The 27,145-nt window shown below is 44.2% G+C and overlaps 1 protein-coding gene across 1 annotated transcript in view; it reads left to right on the plus strand.

The window, feature by feature from the left end:
• The window catches only part of LOC145413690 (uncharacterized), a 43,698-nt gene extending 24,943 nt beyond the window's left edge, over positions 1 to 18,755 (plus strand). Inside the window, exon 5 of the mRNA XM_080283346.1 lies at positions 18,661 to 18,755. Coding sequence (XP_080139472.1) covers positions 18,661 to 18,755 — 95 coding nt within the window. The remainder of the gene's footprint in view (positions 1 to 18,660) is intronic.
• The last annotated feature ends 8,390 nt before the right edge of the window (positions 18,756 to 27,145 follow it).

Genomic DNA, 27,145 nt, shown 5'->3' on the forward strand with positions numbered 1-27,145 from the left:
GTCGGTGTAACTCTTGCATCTGAACATTTCACAGTACTGGGAGTTAGCACACACACACACACACACACACACACACACACACACACACACACACACACACACACACACACACACACACACACACAGAGCAAACCCCACCGCCCCCCAACAATGCCACACTTAAGGTAACAATGGGCGTGTGGAAGGGTGGGTGGTGTGGAGTGGTGTTTGGGTGGATACGGTACCCGCCTTCCACTTTCCTTAGCATCCACTGAGTGTCGCTTTCTTCTGTTTGGTTCCTGTCTGTGTGTTTACCTCATTAACCTGTCTCACCTGGCGGAAGGTTGTTGTTTGTGTGTTTGTTTTTGGGTCTGTGTTTATCTAATTGTCTTGTGTTGTGTGGTGGAAAGGTTTGTGTGTGTCTGTGTATTTACCTTTTTACCTGTGTCTTTGTTTACCTCATTACCTGGCATTGTTTATATTATTACCTGACTCACGTGGTGGAGGGTCTGGGAGTCTTACACCTGTTTGTAGTTTCCCCTGTTGCTTTTTTTTTTTTTTTTTTTTTTTTTTTTTTAGTGCCACCACGTGAAGGCATCCCTCTTTATACGTGCTGACCCTGTGTAATGGAAAAGTCATTATATTAGATAGATTAATGGGCTTTGTATCTACCGTTTTCGCTACGAGAGGGGTGCAGGATAGGGACGCCTTCTCGTGGTGGCACTGATGTAGGTGAGGGGATTCACTGCCGGGTTATACAAACGTCCCTCAACTCCCTCCCATCCCCCCGATAGGAGGATGGTGGATTCAGGCTACTGCTACTACTACTACTACTTCTGCTACTACTACTACTACAAACACTAACACTACTATTAAGAGATTTTTCCTCTATTTGACATCAGAGTTCTTAGTCATGGGTATCAAATCGACAGCACACACACACACACACACACACACACACACACACACACACACACACACACACACACACACACACACACACACACACACACACACACACACACACACACAGAGTAAGGATACATTTTCTATTTGCTCTACACTGAGAATTTCAAGGGATATTCTTTTATTTGCCATAGTGTAGTGTTTGGAGACGAAGAGAGCTTTGTGGACGCGCATCACCGTAAGAATTAAAAGGACTGAATTATCTGAGTTAATATTCGTAATCACGACTCACTGACCGCTGATGAGGGTGAGGGTGAGGGAGAGGGGTGAGGGTGAGAGAGAGATGAGGGAGTGGATGAGAGTGAATGTGAGGTGGGGGTGAGGAATGGGTGAGAATGAGGGTGAGGTTTAGTGTGAGGTGGGGGTGAGGAGTGGGTGAGGGTGAGGTGGGGGTAAGGAGTGGTTAATGGTTAGGGTGCGGGTATATGTGTTTGAAGGGTGAGTAAGAGAGTAATGGGGATGTAAAGGTTGTGTTTTGAGGGTGAGAGATGTTAAGATGAGGACGATAGGGTGATGCTGATGTAGATGAGTGTGTAAGGGTGTGAGGGTGAGGTGGTCTGAGAGGGTAAGAGCGAGCCAACATGAAGGTGACTGTGAGTGTATATTGGGATGTGTAAGTGTGTGGTGGGAGTGTGAATGAGGGGATGTGTCAGGGGGTGAGAGTGGGGGAATGTTAGAGTGAATATGATAGTGTGTAAAGTGTAATTGGAGTGTGAATAAGAGGATGTGTGAGAGGGTGAGGGAAGGTGAGAATGAATATGACAGTGTGTAAGTGTGTAATAGGAATGAGGAGAAGGATGTGTCAGAGGGTGAGGGAAGGTGAGAGTGAATATGATAGTGTGTAAGTGTGTAATAGGAATGAGGAGAAGGATGTGTCAGAGGAAGGTGAGAGTGAATCTGACAGTGTGTAAGTATGTAATAGGAATGAGGAGAAGGATGTGTCAGAGAGTGTGGGAAGGTGAGAGTGAATATGATAGTGTGTAAGTGTAGGAGTGTGAATGAAAGGTGGTGTGAGGAAGGGGTCAAAATAAGTGTGTGGGGATGAGGGGTAAGGAGACAGAATTGCACTATGGCTACAGATATTCAGGTTTCACTATTTCCAAGTGGCAGTACAGTTCTCAACACCCAGAGGACGAAAAACCACCCCAAAGCTGAATAAAACCGTCTGGAAATAGCGAGAAGTAAAGGGACGCTATGGTACTGCTCGATAAGACTGTCCTTAGCTGAATGAAATCGTCTTTGGTTAGAAAAGAGTAAATGAAAGGCGTTATCATAGCTACTGGAGGGTTGAGGGGGATTTTTTTGACGTCTCCTACCTAAGTAAAATCGTCTGGTAGTAGGAGGGTTAGAATAATTGGAGGGGTTAATGGACACTGATTTTACGATGTCTCCCCTTAGCTGAATAAAATCGTCTGGTACGAGGAAGAAAATAGGGGTTTATAGAGTTATATTATCAAGACGACTGTCCCAAACTAAAGGAAATCGTCTGGATGTAAAAAGAATAGGTCAATTGAAAGGAGGTAGTGTAGATCCTTAATTCTTCGTATTTAAGCTGCGTGAAATCGTCTTGTAGTGGGAATGATAGATTGAATAGCCCCATACCGACGTCTCCCTCTATGCTGAATAAAATCGTCTGGTTGCAGGGTGAGGAAAATGGAAATCCCCCTACCCGGATGTAGAGTGAGGGGAGTGCTGGGACTCAGGTGTTTGTTGAGAGGTAATGAGTGGTGTATCCCGAGTCTCACCTTCCTCACACACACACACACACACACACACACACACACACACACACACACACACACACACACACACACACACACACACACACACACACACAGAATCTAACTTCATCCCTTACCATCCCTCCTCTCCACCTCTTCCATTTCTTCCCTCTCCATCACGTTACCTTCTTTCCTCTCCTTCCTTTCCCTCTCTCCTGTTCTTGTGTCTGGCCCGAAGAGTAGTACCGAAATGGGCAGAACAAGGGGGGTTAAGGGGCCGAGTAAGGTGGATAAGGGGAAGGGGTAAAGGGTGGATAGAGGGTGAAGGGAGAAGGGTTAGGGGATAGGCAGGGTGAAACAGTACTCAAGTGGACAAAGGAGGGAGGTTGAGGGAAGTGAGGGAGAGGGAAAGGGTGGGGTTAGGGGCAGGGGTAAGGGGGGTCAGGGAGAGGGGGAAGAGGTAGGGGGTTAATTACTGTCCTGGTTGGGTCAAATGTCAGGGGTAAGTTGTGGTCAGGTGTTTTTTTCACCATAATACATTCACCCAAACTCCTTCACCACCAAGATGGCTTCCCCCCCCTTTTTTTTTTGGGGGGGGGAGCTTGAGAGAACCCATATACAGGTAGCAAAGACACAAAGACACCCAGTACAAAGGAAAGCAAACCAAGGAGTACAAGGGAGTGCATAGGAATACAAAGGAATGCAAAGGAAGTATAAGTGAGTCTGGATGTAATAGGGAGAAAAAATAGAGGTGCTTTTAGTGAATGGGTTAATGTGTTGGTTACCCTACCCGTTTGTGGTTGGGGTGGCTCTGGCCGGAATTACTTCAAGGTTAGGGTGTGTGTGTGTGTGTGTGTGTGTGTGTGTGTGTGTGTGTGTGTGTGAATATGTAAGCTGTATCATGTCAGGAAAAGAACACACACACACACACACACACACACACACACACACACACACACACACACACAAGGACCTACAGCGCTATGCCTGAGATAAGGACACTTTCTCTTTTACGCAGGAAGTTGCAAATGTTGACAATGTTGCAACCTTTAAGGGGAAAAGAAAGATTAGGACTACATGAGTTGTTCATTTTTTTATTATCCAGCCCTTCACTAAGCCCACATCGATTAACTTACAACATGCGCTGGAATTTTATTATCGTTGTTGGGGGTATGTACTATGTGAGATTGTGAAACGGGGAAGATGAAGACCGTAGAATTAAATGAGTATGTGAGACCGTAAAAGTATTGGTCTGGTAAGAAAAAGGAATTATGTCAGTAAATCATAAACCTCATTGGCGTCGGCGGAGGTTTAGTTGAAGATTTATTTATTTATTTATTTATTTTTTAGCGAAATTCAAAGACAGAAAGCTGTGTCATGCCCCTGCCTTGGAACTCTCTTTCAGACAGTCTTCTACAAGCTAAGTCAAATCATCTAGCGGAAACAAGACCAGAACAAATTTTACGGCACTGAAGAGGTGGATGTGACTGTACCCCGTTTGACTCTGACATGGCCTAAAATTGTCGTCTCTCCTTTTTTAATACATGCAACGAGATCAGCGTTAGAATATGATGCAAGTCACGAAGAAGTGCTGTGGCAAGGGTGTAGGGCCACGTTATTAGTCTCTCACGGGTCAGCATGAAATAATTTAAAGGCAAAAATCTGGGCCAAGTTGAAGGGTGAAACGACTAAATTTTCGGTTCCTAAAATGACAGCTGTTTATTTTGGGTTCCTAAAATGACAGCAATTTATTTTTGGTTCCTAAAGTGACAGCTGTTTATTCTGGATTCCTAAAGTGACAGCTGTTTATTTTGGGTTTCTAAAATGACAGCTGTTTATTCTCGGTTCCTAAAATGACAGCTGTTTAGTTTTGGTTCGTTAAATGACAGCTGTTTATTTTCGGTTCCTAAAATGACAGCTGTTTATTTTGGGTCCCTAAAATGACAGCTGTTTTTTGGTATGTGTGGCGAATATCAGTTGTACGCAGCCTCGCAGTCCCCTTCGATTGGGTCCAGAAGCCTCGATGTTGCTATTTGTCATGGCGGATTTGTCTCAGTGTCCTTGCGTTGTATTCTGTCTTTTTCTTATATTTTCGTTTTTTTTTATTATTTTCCTTCGGGTCATTTCATCCGTGTCCTGATGCTGACATGATTAATTCAGGTTTGTTTCTGTCAGTTTAGTTCTCTCTCTCTCTCTCTCTCTCTCTCTCTCTCTCTCTCTCTCTCTCTCTCTCTCTCTCTCTCTCTCTCTCTCTCTCTCTCTCTCTCTCTATCTATCTATCTATCTAGGTAATTTGAGGTACAGAGGTGAGTTGACTTTTCCCTCCCAGCGTTGGTCATGGAAGGTGTTGTATGAAATGTGTGTGTGTGTGTGTGTGTGTGTGTGTGTGTGTGTGTGTGTGTGTGTGTGTGTGTGTGTGTAAGGTATGGAATGGACTGGAATAGTCATAGGTTTAGTGTGGTGTGATGGGGTAGGGTGTGGAGTGTGCTGTGGTGAGATGTGATGTGGTTTGTGGTGTGATGTGGGACGTGATTGAGTGGAGTGGAATCTAAAATGTGCTGTGTTTGGGTCTGGTGTGTGGTGTAGTGTTGAGGTGTGGCGTTGCATGTGTGATGTAGTGTGGTGTGGTGTGAGTGTGTTGTGAGGTGTGTGGTAGGGAGTATAATGATGTGAGTATAGCGCAATAAAGTGGGATGTAGTATGTTATATGTGTGGTATGAGGTGTGGTGATGTGGGATCGGGTATTTTATGAGCTGTGTGGTATAGTGTAAGTACCGTGGTTATAGTAACACAGTAACGATGGACGCGCGAAACAATCCTCACGATAGAGCACCATACCAAATCTTTCACGCCTTCCAAGCATCTTTGTCTCTTTCACGCCTTCCCAGCATCTTTGTCTCACTTCTTTGCCACTGCCTTGCATCCAGTTCAACCTGCATTCCATTTTGCAATTTGCTGTGTTGATCTCGACTCATGTTGCAATCACACTCAACCTCACACTCCTCCCGATCCACTTAAATTCATTTTCTCGACACTTTCTCCAATATGCACTTCTGTTTCGTTATATTATGTTTTTTTTCACTGTTCCGTCCATTCTTTTAGTGTGATGTGTTTCTCTTTTGGACATGTGTGTGTGTGTGTGTGTGTGTGTGTGTGTGTGTGTGTGTGTGTGTGTGTGTGTGTGTTGGCAGTGTAGCAAGCCTTGATAACGATGACAAGTTGAGTTTAAGAGTTTGTGGTTGCCTGACCTCCAAAAAAAATATGCGAAGCAGTTGTTATAGTCCACGTCATCATAGGTCACGCGAATTACAGCCACAGATACTGATTTTTACTACGTTTCCTTATTATTCTTTACTACATCTCAGTACCTTATTATTGACTTATTGAATCTTGCATTTTTACTACGTTTCCTTATTATTCTTTACTACATCTCAGTGTCGTATTATTGACAAACTGATTTTTTTGTTTTTCGTTAGTGTAAGTTGATGATACATTTTTGCTTAGTTATAGTTTTTTTTTTTCGTACTAGTTACCATCACACACACACACACACACACACACACACACACACACACACACACACACACACACACACACACACACACACACACACCATGACGTCTGTATATCCTCGCCAACAATATGTATTCACTCGTGTCTGTTTGTATGTTTATGGACAAGATATTTCAAGAAGTTGTAATGAGACGTAATGAAATCTGGTGGATAGGTGGACAGTGAGTCAAGGAAGTGTTGATTATATTTTGAGGTGGATTAGAATTTGATTGTAGGCCTAAATCATATATATTTTTGCTCTGGAGGAGGTATGCGGTCCCTGAGATTTTTTTTCTTTTTAATTACAGAACAGAGGAGGGAAAAAATAATAAAAATAATCCATACACCAAATTATTGGCGTCCTCCAATCATAAGATATCTGTAACAGCTGGACTTGAACAGCTGTAGGTTGAAGTGTGGGGAGAAAACAACTCCGGGGAAGCGAGTTCCAGAGAGATGCGGTTCGGATAATGAAAGAATTCTGATAGACAGAAGTTCTGCAATATGGCTGAGTGACGTTCAAGTCATGAGCGCTACCAGATGTCCGTGTAGCACGAGGGAAGGCATGGAGAGGTGACACAATGGACGCAATTTCGTCTGAGCATTTGCCATGAAAATATCTGTAAAATAATGCAAGGGAGGCAACATTCCTTCTTACTTGTAGGGGAGGTAGTTCATTTGTAATGGCAAGGTTGTTAATGATTCTAACAGCTTTGTTCTGACAAAGGGAGGACATAAAAGTATTCGTCTGGCAAGCAAGGGCGCGTAGCACCCGTCTAGCAGCAAACTCTCACCCCTTTTCTGTCCAACTCTCTAATGCAAGAGTTAACCGTTACTCCCAGTCCTTCATTTATGCAACAGGTCAACTCTGGAACTGTCTCCCTCTGTCTGTATTTCCTGCTTCCTATGATCTCGTCTTTCAAACGCAGTGTGTCCAGGCATCTCGAAATGAATGGATCTTGAATATGGCTCTCTCTTGCATTTTGTTTTTCTCTTGGAAGGAACAGTTTTGCGGGCGCATTGCCTTTGGTTCCTTCTTCCTCACATTAAAAAAAAAAAAAAAAAAAAAAGAGAGGAAATACTGCATTAAATCAATACTTTTATAGGCGTTGGCTGAGGTAACTGTATGCTGTCTGTGTGTGCTTTGTGGCTGGATCATGCATAGGTTATCCGTGTAAATGCATGATATCAGCTGGGTCATGCATAACTTGTGTGTGTAAATGCATATCAGTTGGGTCATGCATAACTTGTCCTTGTAAGTGCATGATATCAGTGTTCCTGTCCAGTATAGCGGAACACAAAACCAGCCCAGACCCCACACACCCGGATGCTTGACCGGCCACTGAAGCGTAATGACAGTCGGTGTGCCCGGGTAATTATGAGCCCGTGTGACAGAACGCGTGTAATTGTTGTGGGGGAGGGAGAAGAGGGGGAGAGGAAGGGAGGGATGGGATAGGAAAGGAACGAGGAAGATAGGAGGTGAGGGAAGAGCAGAATGCGAGGAGGAGGGTGGGAAGAATGGGGTGGTGAGATGAGGGGAGGAGGAAGCGAGAGGGGAGGTGAGGGGAGATGAGGAGATTGTTCTGGCTCCCCACTTCATTTCTTTACCCTTTCAGTATGATGACACGTATATTCAAGCTACGGTTAATTTCTCACCCCTTTTCAGTCCAACACCTTAATGCAGGAGTTAACCAATTCCTGTATGTACGGAGTGGGTCGGCTGGGGAGCTGTCTTTCTCAGTCTTTATATCCCTCTGCCTATGACCTCCTCTCTGTTAAACGTAATGTGTCCAGGCATCTCGAAAATAAAGCACCTGTGTGTGTGTGTGTGTGTGTGTGTGTGTGTGTGTGTGTGTGTGTGTGTGTGTGTGTGTGTGTGTGTGTGTCAGGTTTGCATTCTTTGTCTTTTTCTCTTTGCGTTAAAAAAATGTTACACAGGGTATCCAGCGGTGAGGCAGAGAAGCGAGGCATGTTCTACCCTCATCCTGGGATTAACAAATGAGTGTCAGAAATTGGTGGTTTGCGCACACCCTGGCGATCAGTGGCTTAAGACTACGACCTCTAATTGGCCGGAGATGAACGAGTAGCGAATAGCAGTACGTGGAAGTCCTTGCCTCCTTAGGGTCGACGGACGTGGAATGTCGACCTGCACTACCCACACTATATGTTAAAATCCTGCCACATATGTACCCCTGCGAGATGCCTTGGATGGTGGGGTTTGTCTGTCTGCGGGTCTGTGTGTGTGTCTGACTGCCTTTCTGTTTATTTCCCTGCCTCCCTGCCTGTCTATCTGTCTGTTTGTCTGTCTGTTTCTGTCTTTGTCTGCTGTGTGATTTTCTGTCTGCCTTTCGTGCCTGCCTGCTTCTCTGCTTGCCTGCCTGCCTGTCTATCTGTCTATTGGTCTGTCTGGCATTAAACCCCTCCAGAACAGTACGATGGATTATAATGAAACTTGGAGTAGAGACAGAATTACCTAGTGTGTCAGCAAGTAATTTCACTTATTATTATTGTTATTATTATTATTATTATTATTGTTGTTGTTGTTGTTGTTGTTGTTGTTGTTGTTATTATTATTATTATTATTTTTATTTCACTGAATGTTGGTAAATAATAACTTTCCTTGTATGAATGATAAACCTTTTTCTTTTCTCAGGTAAGTTACGTGCATCTTTTACCGTCCTACAAGAGGTGTAAGTACAAAATCGCACTTAACACTTATAAAGGCTTTAAGTAATTCGGTCTCTCAAACGGACGATTTTTCTCACCTAAAAGAATTCATAGCCGTAAAGGAATTAAAAACATATCGATGAATTCTTTGACATCAGTGGATACGCCTATGCTGTCTGTTCCCTCCAAGACATAACTACTTTCTTCATCTATCCATTTATCAGTCCAATTTATATCTTTTTTTTTTTTTTAAATGAATACTGGTGATATCTTTTTCATCTATCGATCGGTCTTTTTCGAGTTATCTATTTTATTTATTTTTTATTTGCTTATTTTTAGTGTCCGACTCTGAGCATAGACTTGACTTCCCGTTCCCCAAGGCCCAGCAGTCCTCTTACATACATTCATTCACATGTCACCACTTTGGCGCTAATACCAACTGTCAGTACGGAATACATGCCAGGGCTGCCTCATTCAGGGCTGATGTAGTGATAATGGGGATTTTTAAATAACATGTCGGTGGGTTGGGTGGATAATAAGTCATGTTATAAAGAAACTCAAATATACTGTTCTCGGTCTAGTGTAAGATCGAACCCGCGACCTTTCAGACCACTTCCCAAACCACTTGCCAGCCACGTATCTCTCTCTATGACACTCACGATTAGCGACATCCTTATTATCGCGACGGGAACATGTCTTTTTACGACCCGTCCGCGGCTTGTGGTAATAATCGTATAATTGGGCTTCATCGCCTACCGGAACCCCTTCATCCCGCCGCACCGTAGCTCACCTTGGAAATTGAGTTGACCTCTTGAGTAACTTGGCGTCTTGGGGTTTTCCTAAGATTTCCCCTTTACGATTTTATTACCTCCGCCAGCCTCGGATCGAACTCGCGTCGTTTCAAACAGGGGTGAGGTAGGGAAGTAGTGTTACGGTATAGGAGGTGTAAACAAGGAAGGGGTGGGGTGTTTGAGGAGAGGCTGGGGTGAGTGGCAGCCCGGACGTGAGAGAGAGAGAGAGAGAGAGAGAGAGAGAGAGAGAGAGAGAGAGAGAGAGAGAGAGGGAGGGAGGGAGAGAGAGAGAGAGAGAAAGTGAATCAATTTTTACACTGATAAACCATTTCTCCATCTCCGTGACTTCAAATATAAGATAGGATAGCATAAAGCTCTCCCCCACCCTCCATATCCTCCGATCATTAGCGGTACAGGAAAACTGGGAGAAGCAACACCTTTCAGGACTACAATACGTGAAGGAAATTTTGTAGGAAAGGTAGAATTAGGGCTGGATTTTTTTGTATTGATTTTTATGTAGCGAAAAATGGTATTGTTTCTGAAAAGTTAGATAAGGTGTGTTTTGTATTGAGAGAGGGAGAGAGAGAGAGAGAGAGAGAGAGAGAGAGAGAGAGAGAGAGAGAGAGTTCAATCTGGTATCCTCACGCACAGCTTCCTACCACCACTTCCTCTTCCTCTCTCACTCTCTTTACATACCGTTCACACATACATACACACACACATACATACATACATACATACATACTGCATATATCCTGGTGTCTATTTCTGTCATTATCTGTATAGTCTTCACACACACACACACACACACACACACACACACACACACACACACACAGAACCAGTGAAAGGTCTGTGGTTTTCCCTAGTACACACGCGCTGACAGACACACGCACATGCAGGTATACACAGATGGGTAAGGTACACACACAGCCGTACATAATCATAAAGCTTGCCAGTAATATCTCACTGTTTTGCAGATTACAGCTATATGTACGCACACAGTTATACGCACATACAGTCACACACATACATGCAGACATACATAGCCATACACATTCATTAGCTTACCAGTGCACACTCATTCTTTTACACAGCAGTTATACTTTGCACGTTTATACATACATACACATATACATACATGCAATTATGTACACACAACTTACCAATGCAGTCTTTGTCACAGTGTGGTACTTACATGCATAGTCGTGTGCACATTCGGATACATACATACGTACATACATACATAGTCTTACGTTCATACACATACATTAACTTTCACGGTACAGTTATATACACATGTGTAAGTTTGCTCTCCCGGTATCCATCCACGCACACACACACACACACACAGAAGCATATGCAAATACCTCTCTCTCTCTCTCTCTCTCTCTCTCTGTTGATTTTACTCTAACTTTAAAAAGCGTAACATTATTTACCTAGATGTATGGGTAATACTTGAGAGAGAGAGAGAGAGAGAGAGAGAGAGAGAGAGAGAGAGAGAGATGGTAGCAACTGAATAATTAGATAGCAGATGCTGGGTGTGGTTACTCGAGAGGGACTTACTTTCACTACCACTCGACTAGACGTTGTGTGTGTGTGTGTGTGTGTGAAAGAGAGAGAGAGAGAGAGAGAGAGAGAGAGAGAGATTCATAAGGGATGAGATTTGGACCTATGTTTATATACCATTTTTCTTTTTCCATATTTTATTTTGCTCAGAATTTCCTCATGTATCATTTCCCTACGTTATTTTCTTTCCTCCCGCGACACACTGCTTAGGTATTTTCAGATGTGGGTCTTTTTCCGTTCATTTATGGTCTTTTTCCTCAGTGATGCAACTTTTTACATATATATTTCCCTCTCAGTGTCCTTTCATGTCTTTCCACTCACCAGGTTACCTCAGTTGACAGATTTTTACTTTAGTCTTTCCTCTCAAACTTCCAAACTTATTTTTCATTCTGGATTTTTTTTTACGTGATTTATGTTCAGTTTTTCGTCAGATGTGCAATTTTTAGATATCTTTCCAGCTCGTGTTCAGTTCCCAAATTTCCTTTCACCATCCTGTTTGGTGCAAGACCTGACTCGTTCATTGCAATCTTTCCTTTGAAGTTTGGCTGTATGTTAAATTTTCCTGATTCGTGTTCAGTTTTTCCTGTGTCTGTAATTTTTCTTCTGGGTATTTCTAAAACTTCTCTCTTCGTGTCTTCTTAACCTTCCTCATTTATCGTGTCTTTTGCTGGAGTTAACTGCCTTTCCTAAGCACGCCTGAGAGACCTTGGCGAGCCCACTAGATTACTCATTGCCCTAGCTTGCTCTGCACACACCCTTGCCCTCTCTCCCTCTGGCCAAACTCTTGCCCTGTCTCCCTATACCCAAACTCTTGCCCTGTCTCCCTCTGCCCAAACTCTTGCCCTCTCTCCCTGTGCCCAAACTCTTGTCCTGTCTCTCTCTGTCCACACCCTTGCCCACCAACATGAAGTCTCGAAGGATGAAAGGCAAGGAAATCCATTTATACAGGAGTCGAAGAGAAGGTGTTTTCTGGAGATGTAGGGACACGGAGTAGTAGACATGGTTGCTTATATAACCCACACCCCTACCCACTCACTTACCCACACCCCTACCCACAGCCTTACGCACACCCCTACCCACACACTTACCCAGCATCCTCTTTATATAATCGCCTCCCTCTTGCCCATATCATCTCGCCTTACACCCCATACCCAAAATATTTCATCCCCACTCCTGCCCCTACACTGCCCACACTTCTGCTTCTCACATCCCTTGCCCAACACTTCCCCCAGCCACTTCCACATCCACACACATACCCACCCCCACACTCACACCGTTACCCACACCCATACTCATGTGCACACCCACCCACAGCCACACCCACACACACACACCCTTTTTATACTCACGCCTGCCCCGCCTACACCTGGTTCCTTCCCTACACAGAGAGAGAAGGGGAGGAGGTGTTTGAAGGGGGGGAGGGGAGGGCGTGGGAGATGCAGTCCACTCACCTTATACTGGAGACCCGGTGGTTCGGTCGGTATGGTGCTGGTCTCACACTCGAAGGATTCTGCAGTGTGGTGGATTCAAGGTCCACTGACTGACTTTGAGTTTGTGAGGGGGACGCTTGCAAGTTAACGACAGCCCACAAGTAACCACACCTACACCATATCACTGTCCACCTCACCATCTGTGCCATCTGTCTGTCCTGTCGTCCTTCTAATATACACCAAACCACTTTCCACTTCATCTGTCTTCTTTACCCTCTGTGCCTTCTATATGCCCTACCCTTCTCTTGCCTCACATATAACTTCACCCTCTACCTCATCCCACACTTGGTACTTTGGCTGGAATACCTACTCCGCAGTTTGTCTCAGATGTCATATGATTCCACTTGCTCGAGAAACTTTACTCCTGTCCAGTCTTTCTCCCATTACCCCATCCCCTTTCTTCTTATCACTTATTCTTCCCTTCATTCCCCTGTCCACCTATCGTTCCTACCTTCCTTTCTCACCTTATCTTTTTCCTCTTCCCTCTCCTTTTCCTCTACTGGCATAACATCTCATTCTTCCTTTCCTTTTTCCTGTCATCTTTCCTTTGTCTCGTTTCTCTCCCATTCTCTCTCTGCCCCCTTTCTTTGCCTACTCTCCTTCTCCCTCCTTATTCTCCCTTCCCCTCCCTATTCTTCCCACTTCCTTCGCATGCTCTCTTTTCCTACTCTCCCTTTTCCCTCACATTCTCCTTTTCCCTCCCTGTATTACATCTCCCAATTAACTCTTTCCTCCCAACGGTATTCTCCCTTCTTCCTCCCTATTCTTCCTTCTCCCTCTCTATTCTTCCTTCGTCCTCCCTATTCTTCCTTCTCCCTCCCTACGATATTCTCCCTTTTCCTCCCCATTTTCTTTCTCCCTCCCTATTCTTCCTTCTCCCTTCCTTCACAATCCCTGTTCTTCCTTCTCTCCCTCCCTATTCTTCCTTCTTTCCCTCCCTATTCTCCCTTCTCCCTCCCTATTCTCCCTTCTCTCCCTAGCTCCCTCTCCCTTCCCTCAACAGCATCTAGGCGGACCCACTCAGCCGCAAATCACCCTCTACCCGGATGCCTGCCAGTGCCCTACCTACTTCCCCCCCCCCTTCTCTCTCTCTCTCTCTCTCTCTCTCTCTCTCTCTGGGCAAAGGGCAGTATTCTAGCTTGCATACATGGCTCCGTAACACCTTTTCCTTTGTGATTTATTTTGCTTTTTACACCTTAGCATTTTCTTATATTTATTTTATTGTTTTAATATCAACATAGTTTGCATCAGGGACAAAAGAGGATGTTGAGTGTAATGTACAGGATAAATCGCTAAAGATACGGTGTTACGAAATCTCCAGATACGTAGATACACAAACTTACGATCAGTTCTCCATCGTAGCCAAGATATTTTTTGCAGGAATGGCCTGAAAAGATGGCTGTAGAATTTTCCTGTCTCTTTTGGTTGTTAGGTTTGGGTTGACTAGATTGGTGAGGTTTGGCCAGGTTAGATTGGGTTAGGTTAGGTTAGGGCAGTGTCTTCAGCTCTCCTCCCTTCCTTCCTTTCTTCCCTCCCTCCCTCCCTCACTCCTTCCTTCCTTCCTTCCAGCTTTCTTTCCTTCCATCCAGCCTTCTTTCCTTCCCTCCTTCTTTCCTTCCTTCCTTCCAGCCATCTTTCCTCCCATCCAGCCTTCTTTCCTTCCTTCCTTCTTTCCTTCCTTCTTTCCTTCCTTCCTTCCCGCCATCTTTCCTTCCTTCCAGCCTTCTTTCCTTCCTTCCTTCCAGCTTTCTTTCCTTCCTTCCAGGCTTCCTTCCTTCCTTCCTTCCTTCTTTCCTTCCTTCCTTCCTCTTGCACACACACAAACACCCAGGGAGGTCGGAGTAGGAGGAAATGTTAATACCACGACACTGCACATCTCAGGGCCTTAGTCATCCGCCCCTGGAACACTGTATAAGGCGGGGCGGAGAGCAGTGGGGGTGGTGGGGTGGGATTGTGGGGTGCGATGCTCTTATTACCGTGTGTATGTGTGTGTGTGTGTGTGTGTGTGTGTGTGTGTGTGTGTGTGTGTGTGTGTGTGTGTGTGAGAGAGAGAGAGAGAGAGAGAGATTTACTTTGAGGAATATAACTAAAGCTAAGCACGCCCTACTCTCATATACCTGACCCCAAACGACATAGGTAAAAATGCAACAAAAGAGATAAACGGGGGTGACTGAGGGAGGGATGCTGAGCTGCCCTCCGTGGTAGTGATGTCAGCAGGATTATCTGAACTCAGCGCAAAATAATATCAAAACAGGCTCCGAATAAGGAAAAAGCCGAGAGAGAGAGAGAGAGAGAGAGAGAGAGAGAGAGAGAGCATCTTCTGTCTAAGGCCCAAACTTCCTTGACCTTTCCTCCATTTTGTTGCTGATTGCCTTCCTCCTCCTCCTCCTCCTCCTCCTACTACTACTACTACTACTACTACTACCGCACTTGAATTTGACGGAAGAATGCTACGCCAACAGAAAAATTATTATAACTTTATTACTGAAAAGAATAATGTTAAGATTATTTTGGCATTGTATATAAAATGACAGACAGACAGACAGACAGACGGATGAGTTTTATGAAGCTCTGTAATTTCTTTAATAAAACGAATAGAGAGACTTCAAGAGGACAGAAAATTAAGATCCAGTGTAAGAATATGGACTTTCTAAGGACTATAGTGAGATCTCGACAGGATAGTAAGTAGTGATCCTGGAGAGAGAGAGAGAGAGAGAGAGAGAGAGAGAGGGAGAGAGAGCAATTTTCCCGTGACATCTTCTCAGTAGGGGTAAACGTCTCCACACCCCCAGCCTCCCTGACGTGAAGCCCAGCAGAACACGATGATCATTTACTACCCCCTGTCCCCTCACCCGTGTCACTGGGGACCGCCTGAGGTAAATAGCATCCTCTCCCTGCCACATCCTCATCTGTCGCGAAATAAAGCAATACCGTCGCGAAATAAGGCAATACTGGACATAACCACGAGAGAGACAGAGATTTCCCTCAGCACTGAATCTGTCACCTTAACCGCCAGAGGGTCAAAAGGTCTCACAAGGCTGAATAAAATCGTCTGGCGGTACCCAAAAGATGATGGTAAAAGGTGTGGTTGAATGACTGAGGTATAGTTTTCCTTTCATCTCTTTTTTTTTCACTCCCCGTCCTCTCACACCAACAACAAGTCATTTCTCCTTTCATCTTTATCCTATTCCCACTCCCCGTCCACTCACACCAACAATCACAAAGCATTTCTCCTTTCATCTTTATATTATTCTCACTCCCCGTCCACTCACACAACCGCAGCGCATTTCTCCTTTCTTCTTTATCCTGTTCTCACTCCCCGTCCACTCACACAAACAGCCACAAAGCATTTCTCCTTTCTTTATCCTATTCTCACTGCCTTTCCTCTCACTTAGACAATCACAAAGCATTCCTCCTTTCTTCTTCATCCTATTCCCACTCTCCGTCCACTCACTCAACCACAGCGCATTCCTCCTTTCATCTTTATTCTATTCTCTTTCCCTTTCCTCACACACAAACAACCACAAGATGCGTCCCCTTTAATGTTTATTTTATTCTCTTTCCCTCTCCCTCTCACACAAACACACACACCCACAAAATTTATCGCCACCACAGATGACCTTAAGATTATTCCACACGGCTTTCTTACAGTGTTTAAGAAGAGCTGAGAGATGCTGTGTGATTTTGGACGTAATTACAGGTGTTCAGGGGAATGATAGAGACTTCAATTTAGTCGTAATTTAAGGTTAATGACGCCTTTTTTCATTTTGACCGTGCTATTGCCAGGCTGCTTTAACAACATTATTCTGTATTTTCCTATTTTTTGCTACCGTTAGGCCATGTTATTCAGCTTAGTATAGATTTCTAGCAGAGAGAGAGAGAGGGAGAGAGAGCACATCTAACTTTTTCTAACTCCAGTTCTAAAATGTCCATAAAGATAAACCATATTTTTTAGAGACAAGATTATAATGACAAATGTGTAATCAGACCTAAGGTGTTAATTAGCTAAGGAATGACACCTGATAGTACAGTAATGGAAGGAGTCTCTTGTAATTACATCTGTACTGCCATTCCCCTTCTGCTTTCTTCTGTGTCTCTCTCTTTTCTTCTTCCTGTCTCTTCTTCTTTCTTTTCTCTTTCATCTATTTCCTTTCTTCCCTCCCTCTCTTCTCTTCTTTCATCATTTATGTCCTCTTCTGCTTTCCTCCGTTCTTGTGTCTTCCTTTTTTCCTTTTCCTTTTTCAGATACTTTCCTTTTACAGTCTGTTCTCCTCCCCTCAACTCCCTTCCCTTCCCTTCCCTTCACCTCTCTCCTCTTTCTTCTTCTCCCCTCCCCTTGTCTCCTCTTCTCTCCTAATCTTCAGTTTTCTTTCCCCTCCCTTCCCCTCGTCCTTCCCCTCCCTCTCTTCTCCACTTTTCTCCTCTCTTCTCATGTCTTCTTATTTTCTCTTTCGTTCAGTTCTCTCTTCATTTCTTCTTGAATTCCCTCCCCTCCCAGCTTTCCTCCCCCTCTCTTCCCTCCCCTCCTCGCCCGTCTTTCCTCCCCTCCTCGCCCGTCTTTCCTCCCCTTCCCTCTTTCTCCCTTCTTTTCCCCTTCCCTCCCCCTCCGGCCCCTCCCTACTTTCCCTCTTCCTTCCCCTTCCTTCTTTCCCCGTTCCCTCCCCTCTTTCCTACTCACCCTCCTCTCTTATTCCACCACTTCAGCTTTCCCTCTCCCTCATTGTCGCTAACTAAATTCGACACACGACAGCGAATAGCCAGAAATGACAGTCTCCCGTATATTTCAAGTAATTAAAAAAATATTAAGGAAAAAGGTGAACCACGATATCCAAGGCGAAATTGTCTAGAATATAATCTTTGGGGGAACTGTTTTGAGGGGGTCGTGTCTGTTGCAAATTACTACTCAGGATTTGTGCCTAGATTTGTACTGAGAATTTGTGTTTAGAATTGTACTGAGAATTTGTGTTTAGAATTGTACTGAGAATTTGTGTTTAGAATTGTACTGAGAATTTGTGTTTAGATTTGTACTGAGAATTTGTGTTTAGAATTGTACTGAGAATTTCTGCTTAGATTTGTACTGAGAAATTGTTTAAAATTGTACTGAGAATTTCTGCTTAGCTTTGTGCTGAGAATTTGTGCTTAGCTTTGTACTGAGAATTTGTGCTTAGATTTGTACTGAGAATTTGTGCGCAGATTTGTACCGAGAATTTGTGCGCAGATTTGTACTGAGAATTTGTGCGCAGATTTGTACCGAGAATTTGTGCGCAGATTTGTACTGAGAATTTGTGTTTAGATTTGTACTGAGAATTTTTGCCTAGATTCGTACGTTACTCAGAATTTGTGCGTGGATTTGTACTGAGAATTTTTTTGGAAGGTGTATGTACAGTTGGGTCAGAATTTAATAAACTTTGAACTCTGAGTGTATTTGAGTGTGTATTTAGAATTTCTCAGACTTTGTGCTTGAAAATAATGGACTTTGTGATGATGGAGGTGGACGCCTTCCCGTGGTGAGACTGGTATTGCCGGGGCATGGGGAGGCGATTTTTTTTTTTTTTTTTTTTTTTTTTCGGGAGGGTTAACTGATCGGGCCAAAAATTCGACCTCGGGCTCTTTTAGTTGTTTTCTCGATGTGCTAACCAATACACCACCGACACCCCATTTCAACAGTATTTACATTAGGAGAAAGAAGAGTCAGATTTGTGCCTGTCCACCACACGAGGGTCAGTAAGGCAGACATTTCAGTTCTAAGGCCCAAGTTTCCCTCAGACTACGACACGCAACCGTCGAATTTACCGCCCAGGTCCCTATTTCAACTGTAGGTACGAATAGATTACCTTGTCCAAAGATCTCATGGCCGGTAATCGAACCCGGGACTTTGTGGTTGCGCACCGAGTATGTTTCTAATTAGACTACTACCGCCCTCAGGTATGGTAGTGCTGGCCTTGAGTATAGCGTACAGGTGTGAGCAGAAGTTCGGCGACACTTCTCTGCCTGCTGTGATGATGGAAGGTGTGGCGTGAACTTTTTGTATGTGATAGTTTTATGGAGTTCAGAGCAGAGGATTATCAGATGGAAGGATACTCTCTGTCGTGTGGGTAGGAATGAGGAATATGGAAGGCAGGGCACAGTGAAAGAGAAGGATACCCTATCGTTTGAGGAGGAATGAGAGGGAAGAATGCTATCTGTCGTTTAGGGAGGAATGAGAAGGAAGGAAATTCTCTGTCGCCTAAGGAAGAATGGGAAGGAAGGATATCTGTCGTTCAGGGAGGAATGTGAAGGAAGTATTCTGTCGTTTAAGGAGGAATGAAAAAATATGGAAGGCGGGATATTACTTGCAGGGGATCGTCAACAAACTTTTGCACGCAGCTCTACCTAATCTTTGTCCAGGGCTGCCGTGCTGCTGTTACGACTTCCACAATACTCAAACTGTCGGTCCTGCGGTTTGTAGGGCCTTGACGGTGGTATTTGAGTCCTAAATTGTTGTGCGGTGTGTAGTTGTGGAGTCAGTTTTTATTTCTGGATGCAAGGCAAGTTATTTTTGGCTCTGAATATGGGGTAACTTGGCCCAGAGTGACGGACAAGACAATACTGTGGCCTTCCATCCTTTTAACAGCACTTCATCGTGACTAGCACAATATTCGCTTGTTGATCTCGTTGTTTAGCTCCGCAGTCGAGATGGAGAAAGGGCAATTTTAGGCCAGGATAGAGGAACAAGACTATAGCATCTCTTTCTGTACGATTTATTTTTCATATTAAGTCTGAATATTCTCCTGTGTTATTTGTCATTATATCACCAAAGTTTGCAGTGGTAACAACTATATATCCATCTGCCCGTCTGTCTGTCTGTCTGTTGTCAAAAGCCTTTATCCCGTGAGGGGTGGCCACAAACAAATCACACACGTAGTCCTATCTTCCATTTGGCTGCCCTCGTAACACAGACACACCCTCTCATATATCTCTCCACTCCATTCCCCTATCCCATCCTTGGTCTTACTCTTCTCCTCTCCCCCTGCACCTCAGTCACATACATCCCTCCATCTCATCCTTTGTGTCCCCCTCCAGTTCACATACAGTCCTCCACCTCATCCTTGCTCTCTCCACCTCTCTTCCTCCACTTCATATTCATCCCCCATCTCATCCTTGGTCACCCCCTCTTCTCCCCCGTTCACCTCACTCACATACAAGGGAAAAATAACGTACTCGCTGAAGAAATTAAAGAGTAAGGAAAAAGATACGAGGAGTTCTGAAAAACTGACGAAAATAAGAACGTATGTTAAGTGCTGAACGAACACTTAAGCAAAACAGAGACGACGCTATGGAAAGTGACCAGGGAAGGTGAAAGTAAAACTGTGGCTCCCTTCTGTGGCGAATTTCCTGGGTTTTATTCTCTCTCTCTCTCTCTACAAAAATAAATGAAAGGGAAAGTAAAAGTCTACCTACCTTTGTTCCTATTTCCCTTTTTTTTTTTCTTTTTTTTTACTTTAGGGGAAACTTTTCTTTTATGGCCTATCGAAGGTTAACAGCCACCCCTTTGATGGACGTTGATGGGAGCGACGAGAACAATGGATTTACCTGTGGAATTACCTGTACTTGTGGGGGTTACCTGTATGTGTGTGTGTGAGAGAGGGAGAGAGAGAAGGAGAGAGGTAGAGAGAGGACCATCATTCTCACACTTCCTCCTTCCCTTCACCATCATCTCCCCCTTTCCCACCCCACACCCACCTCTATTGTCTTTGATTCTGCGTGAACATGAAGTCAGGTAATTCTGCAACGTGAACCGGGAGGAGGTGAAGGAGGAGGGCGGTGGAGGTGGCATTGTTGTTGCGAGGTACAATAGGTAATGACACTATGGTGATGCTTCTAGTTTACCTCAGTGAAAGTCTGCGTCAATTTTTCTGTTACATTCAGTTTTTCTTCCTAACTCCTTGCCACAGTCCTCCCTTCCCACCCCCCTTCCTTCTTTCTTCCCTTAAAAGATTGTCTGAATGTAGGTAATATAATATCTAAGTGCGTAGAGAGAGAGAGAGAGAGAGAGAGAGCATAGTGTTATCTACAGGGACATTGCCTTGTCTTTGTCGGTCGTGTCTGCCGTAGGTCTTGTGTGGTTGAGAGAGAGAGAGAGAGAGAGAGAGAGAGAGAGAGAGAGAGAGAGGAAACCACAGAGGGGAGGTGAAAGTGGTGTTCCCTTACTTCCTCCTTTATATAACTCTTCCTTTTTTTTGGTCCATCTCACCCTTCATCATCATTATCATCATCATCATCATCATCATCATCGTCATGTCATCATCATTATCAGTCATTATCATCATCATCATCGTCATGTCATCATCATTATCAGTCATTATCTTCAGTCATCATCATCATCATCATAAATCCAATAATCCTCTTCAATAGCACTTTTCGTCCATGCTAATCAGTATTTTGCTTATTTGATGGCCAAGTGTAGTTAGATTAAAGTGGTGATTTGACTAGTAACCAAGGAGACTTATTCGTACCTCATGTTACATTGAATTTACAGCAACCACAATTTAGTATTTAAGTTGGCCAGTTCCGTCACATGAAAACACCGAGTATAATCACCTAACGCCCCTTATTCTCTTCCCTAATGCCTTTTCCTATGCGATTTAGTTTCCTTATTATTATTACTGTTGTGTTCTGCGTTCAAATTCCCTCTAACATCGCCATACTCCTTATAAATAACATACAGAGGGATATGAACCAGACAGCCAGGAATAAATCGCTAAGGAAGAGGTGCACAGGGACTCATCTTGACCGCATCGAATACCATCTGTTTATATACCACAACAAACAGAGTAATTTAAGTAGCCTGTTACTTCCTTAATCAGTTCCCGTTAACAGTAGTGCATCTGTTACCTCACTAGACCTTACCCTTTACCACAATCGCACCACAAACACTGTTACGTTATTGAGGTGTGGCTAAGAGTGGGTGTTATACGGTATGGCTTGTTATTTGGTGTTAGTGTTATTATTATTGTTATTTTTGTTATTATTATTGTTATTATTATTATTATTATTATTATTGTTATTATTATTGTTATTATTATTATTACCTCAGTTTTATTTTATTTTACTCTTTTAGTACGCATCTTAAAGTGTTATGGGAATAGGTTGATGATGATGATGTTGATGATGACCCAAGTGGTATAATTCTCTCTCTCTCTCTCTCTCTCTCTCTCGTTTTGTTTAATGCATCCACATCAAACTTCCGTGTTTATCTGTGTGTTAAATGCCTGTTAATTTCCTGTGTGTTTGCTTTAGTGTATTAGCTTCCTTAGTGTGTGTGTGTGTGTGTGTGTGTGTGTGTGTGTGTGTGTTTGGATGGGTGGATGGATGTGTGTATGTATGTATGCTTGTATATATGTGTATGTGTATATTTGGATGGAAGGCTGTGTGTGTAATTCACCGGGTCGGTCAGGATCACTTGATGGTCGTGATCGTCAGCTTTTACCCTCCTGGAAGGGAGCTGAGAGCTCATATAGTCCGATCTAAGGGCAAGGCTGTGACCGTCACACACGCACACACCCGTCCCCTTGCTCAAGGGGGACAGTAACCACCCACTTCGTCAGTGAAACTTTTCGCAACCTGAGCGAGGCTCGAACTCCCGTCCACCAGTTGGTAAGCGAGAGCGTTACCACTGCACCAGCGAGCGGTGTGTGTGTGTGTGTGTGTGTGTGTGTGTGTGTAAGGAGAGATCACATGAGTAGCCTAGACCGCATCAAGTGAGGGGAAAGTGATGTACTGATGCATTACTATTTACAAGAGAGAGTGAGGTGAAAATTACTGAAAATAACTTCCCGTTTTCTCTGAGGGGAAACCTTAAATAATTCTCGAAGCAGAACGAGGAAAAAATAAAAATAAAGGAGTGAGCTAGAGACACTGAGAAATCTGACTATTAACACACACACACACACACACACACACACACACACACACACACACACACACACACACACACACACACACAGAGCCATGCTCTTGGGTGTAATATTCAAGAGAGGAAGAATTATATATGAGTCACCCATTTAACCTGAAAGACAACACAGTCACCACCATTTCTTGTTTTAGTTTTTATTTATGCAACTGAAGGACGATTTATTCAACCCCCTGGGAGACATTTGAACTGGAGGGGTTAGATCAAGCCCTCGTAAACCCCTCAGAACCAGAATACCCTTGTAAACTTAAGAAAATCGTCTGCTATACTCTTTTTACTCTAACGTGGCCTAAAATTGCCCTCTCTCCATCTTGAATGCTGAGTTATAGCGATAGATTTACACTCCGGTATGATGCAAGTCACGAAGAAGTGCTATGGAAAATGTAGATCCTTTTCTCATTTTTCGACACTAGGCTACGTGAAATAAGCAGCAAAAGGACGAAATTTTGGGCCAGGTTTGTGTAAAAGATCTGTAGTATGGAGAGTAAAAAAAAAAATACCTCCTTTGGTTGCCTTATAAATTGTCTCATATATTTATTTTTCTTGCTATTTATAGATGGTTTTATTTCACCTTAGGACAGAATTTTCATAACTACCAGACGTTTTAGACTGAAACTAACTTTACTAGGTCATTACTTGGCTTCTTCCTTTAGCTCAGTAAAATTTCACGGCTGCAGCATGAAAAATAAAGTTAATAATTAAACAAAAACTTCCTAGAACAGATGGAATTCAGGCCGAAAACAAATTAGCAATATAATCCATCAGAAAAAAATTATGTGAAAATTAAAAAGCTATAAAAAACGAGAAAATTATGGAGGGCAAACTCTTTTAAATTTTTACGAGGACAGAAAAGGGAACACACAAAGTATTTTTAGGTTTTTTAGTACTTTTAGAAGCGGTAATTTCGTCCAAGGTCAGGCTGTTTAGAAAGGATGTTTGTGGGTCTCTATGTTACTGCGGTTTTTTGGAGTTACCCCCTGAACCCCGTTTTAGGAGAGGGGTTGAACTGAGGATAACCGTCTGCTTGAGTGGAGAGGTATGGAAGTGAGGAGATTGTGAGGTGGAGAGAGGGATGGGGTTGATTAAAATCGTCTGCTTGCGTGGAGAGGTATGGAAGTGAGGAGGTTGTGAGGTGGAGAGAGGGTTGGGGTTGATTAAAATCGTCTGCTTGCGTGGAGAGGTATGGAAGTGAGGAGGTTGTGAGGTGGAGAGAGGGTTGAGGTTGAGTAAAATCGTCTGCTTGCGTGGAGAGGTATGGAAGTGAGGAGGTTGTGAGGTGCAGAGAGGTTAGGGATTGAATAAAATCGTCTGCTTGCGTGGAGAGGTATGGAAGTGAGGAGGTTGTGAGGTGGAGAGAGGGGTTGGGGTTGAGAGAGAGGGTAGGAGTTGTGTAAAATCGTCTGCTTGAGTGGAGAGGTAAAGTGAGGGGGTTGTGAGTTGGAGAGGGGTCGGAGGGAGGGCAGTCTGAAGGCGAGGAAAAAGAGGCCTTTATTCTCATTGATTTCGGAAACTCCCTAACACCTATTCCTTAGAGATTTATATTTGAATATGGCTGGTTAGTATCCTTTTGTATGCTATTGATGCAGAGTATGGCGATGTTGGAAGGATTTATATAGCACACAATAGGACAGGAAGGTGTAATAAGAGAATAAATCGCTTAGGAAAAGGGTTTAGTGGAAGGCCAGGGTGTGTTTTAAGGATTTGTGTATGGGACCTTTAGATTACTGAGGCCGTCTGGTTTACGTCTGTGGTTTCTGGGCACTTCCTTAACTGATCCTTGTTACCTGTGTGTGTGTGTGTGTGTGTGTGTGTGTGTGTGTGAGTGAGAGAGAGAGAGAGAGAGAGAGAGAGAGAGAGAGAGGGGGGAAGAAGGGGGAGGAGGTGGAAAGGAAGATGAAAGCAAATAAAAAAGAAATATGAGAGAGAGGGAAATAGAAGAGGAGGAAAAGATGGGGATATGAGACTGCGTTAGAGAGAGAGAGAGGAGAAGCAAAGAAAAAGGAGAACTAACTAAACCAATGCCAAGTCCTTACATTTTGACGAACATGTATGGAAAACCTCTAATAATTTTGATCATCCAGCCTCCCACAGGTGCAATCAGCAACGGTACAGAAGCCAGACACGTTTTACCTTCGTCACGTCCCAGAAATTATCGTTCAGTCCCTTTTATCGCCACTCGTAACTAGGGAACTCATTTGCTGGCTTGGGAGGTGAAGCAGATTACTTTTTATTTTCTATTTGTTTTGTAACCATCCACTCACTCGATGTAGTTGTATCTTCAGGCGACTTTGCACTGTGATAAGCCAGACGATATGTAGCCTAACCATTTATTACGCTGGGTAGTAACCATGTAATCAATGGGCGCCTGGTTGTTTAGTGGGTTTAGGTGCTTCAGTCAAATGTAGCTACCCTCCAAACCCACTACTCACCCTGCCATACTTTACCATCGCTACCATCTCCCCTACCATGGCTATCTCTCCCTACAACCACCACAACCATTACTACTACTACTACTATTAGCTACCATAACCTCACCAACCTTACATCCACCCATACCATAGTCCACCACCACCATACATTGCTGTTACTACCATCTCTCTTACCATGGCTGTCTCTCCCCATACAACCGCCACTACCATTTACCATAACCCCTACTACTATTACCTACCATTACCTTCCCTACCCATCCTTCCACCTGGCCAGTATAGACTTTCTCCTTGTTTTACCTCACTTTCTGTAATTATGACTCTCTCTCTCTCTCTCTCTCTCTCACACACACACACACACACACACACACACACACACACACACACACACACACACACACAGTAAACTAAGAACTGTGAATTCCAGCACATTCTTTCTCTCTCTCTCTCTCTCTCTACCCTTGACTCGCAAATCAGAGCCATTTAGAGAAGAAAGTGAGATATATATTTTACTGTGTTCCCATAATTTTGCCTTTTCTAGGTCAGTTCTGGCATGTTATTATGTTATTAGAGAGAGAGAGAGAGAGAGAGGGAAAGAGAGAGAGGGGGAGGGAGAGAGAGAGAGAGGGGGGGGACAAGGGGAACGAGATAGGAGAGGTGTGTGTAAGGTATAAGCTGTTGATTGATTGACTGAGAAATAGAGAGAGAGAGAGAGAGAGAGAGAGAGAATGAGAGCGAGTGAGTGAGAGCGACCATGTGTAAAATAAAAGGTATTCGCAATGCACTGAAAAAAATATTACACACACACACACACACACACACACACACACACACACACACACACACACACACACACACACACAAACAGTGATCAAGTGAGTAGTTCTGAGTGAGACTTGAAAGTTATGTGGCGTAGGTCAGAAGTTTTGGAGTGAGAGTTGTAACTGTGTGAATAACTGGAGGTGGGGGTGATAATGAGTGGTGAGGGAGTGTGGTGAGACAGGGAGAGTGATGAGGGAGTGTGGTGACGTAGGGAGAGTGGTGAACAGTGAGTGTGGTGATGCAGGGAGAGTGGTGAGGGAGTGTGGTGACGCAGGGAGAGTGGTGAGGGATTGTGGTGACGCAGGGAGAGTGGTGAGGGAGTGTGGTGACGCAGGGAGAGTGGTGAGGGAGTGTGGTGACGCAGGGAGAGTGGTGACGCAGGGAGAGTGGTGCCATGAGTGTGGTGACGAAGGGAGAGTGGTGAGGGAGTGTGGTGACGCAGGGAGAGTGGTGAGTGAGTGTGGTGACGTAGGGAGAGTGGTGCAGTGAGTGTGGTGACGGAGGGAGAGTGATGAGGGAGTGTGGTGACGTAGGGAGAGTGGTGAACAGTGAGTGTGGTGACGCAGGGAGAGTGGTGAACAGTGAGTGTGGTGACGCAGGGAGAGTGGTGAGTGGGTGTGGTGACGCAGGGAGAGTGGTGAGTGAGTGTGGTGACGCAGGGAGAGTGGTGAGTGGGTGTGGTGACGCAGGGAGAGTGGTGAGTGGGTGTGGTGACGCAGGGAGAGTTGTAAGGGAGTGTGGTGACGAAGGGAGAGTGGTGAACAGTGGGTGTGGTGACGCATGAATTGAAAAAATGAGTGATAAGACATACTGACAGACAGAGAGTGAGTGAGAGAGTGAGTTGTATTTGAGTGTTGAGCAAGTGAGAGTGAATGATACAGCAAGGCAGGTGTATGTGTGTGTGTGTGTGTGTGTGTAGGGAAAGTTATTGCGGTTGGCGAAAGGGAAATTTTTTAGTCTCCCCTCTCCATTGCTTACGTCATCTCTCTCTCTCTCTCTCTACGAAGCGTCCCCCTTTTTGTGTGTCTGACCGTATGTATGTTTACGTTGAGGTTGTCAGACACACACGGTGACATTGGCAACGGTGGGGTGGGAAAAATCTTAAGAATCACTGCGAGGAACTGCATCATTGTGTGTGTGTGTGTGTGTGTGTGTGTGTGTGTGTGAGAGAGAGAGAGAGAGAGATGTGAGCCTGTGTGTTGAAGAATTG

This window comes from Coenobita brevimanus, chromosome 12, assembly GCF_032717465.1.
Source record: "Coenobita brevimanus isolate Jiangsu-jjx chromosome 12, ASM3271746v2, whole genome shotgun sequence".
NCBI lineage: Eukaryota > Metazoa > Arthropoda > Malacostraca > Decapoda > Coenobitidae > Coenobita > Coenobita brevimanus.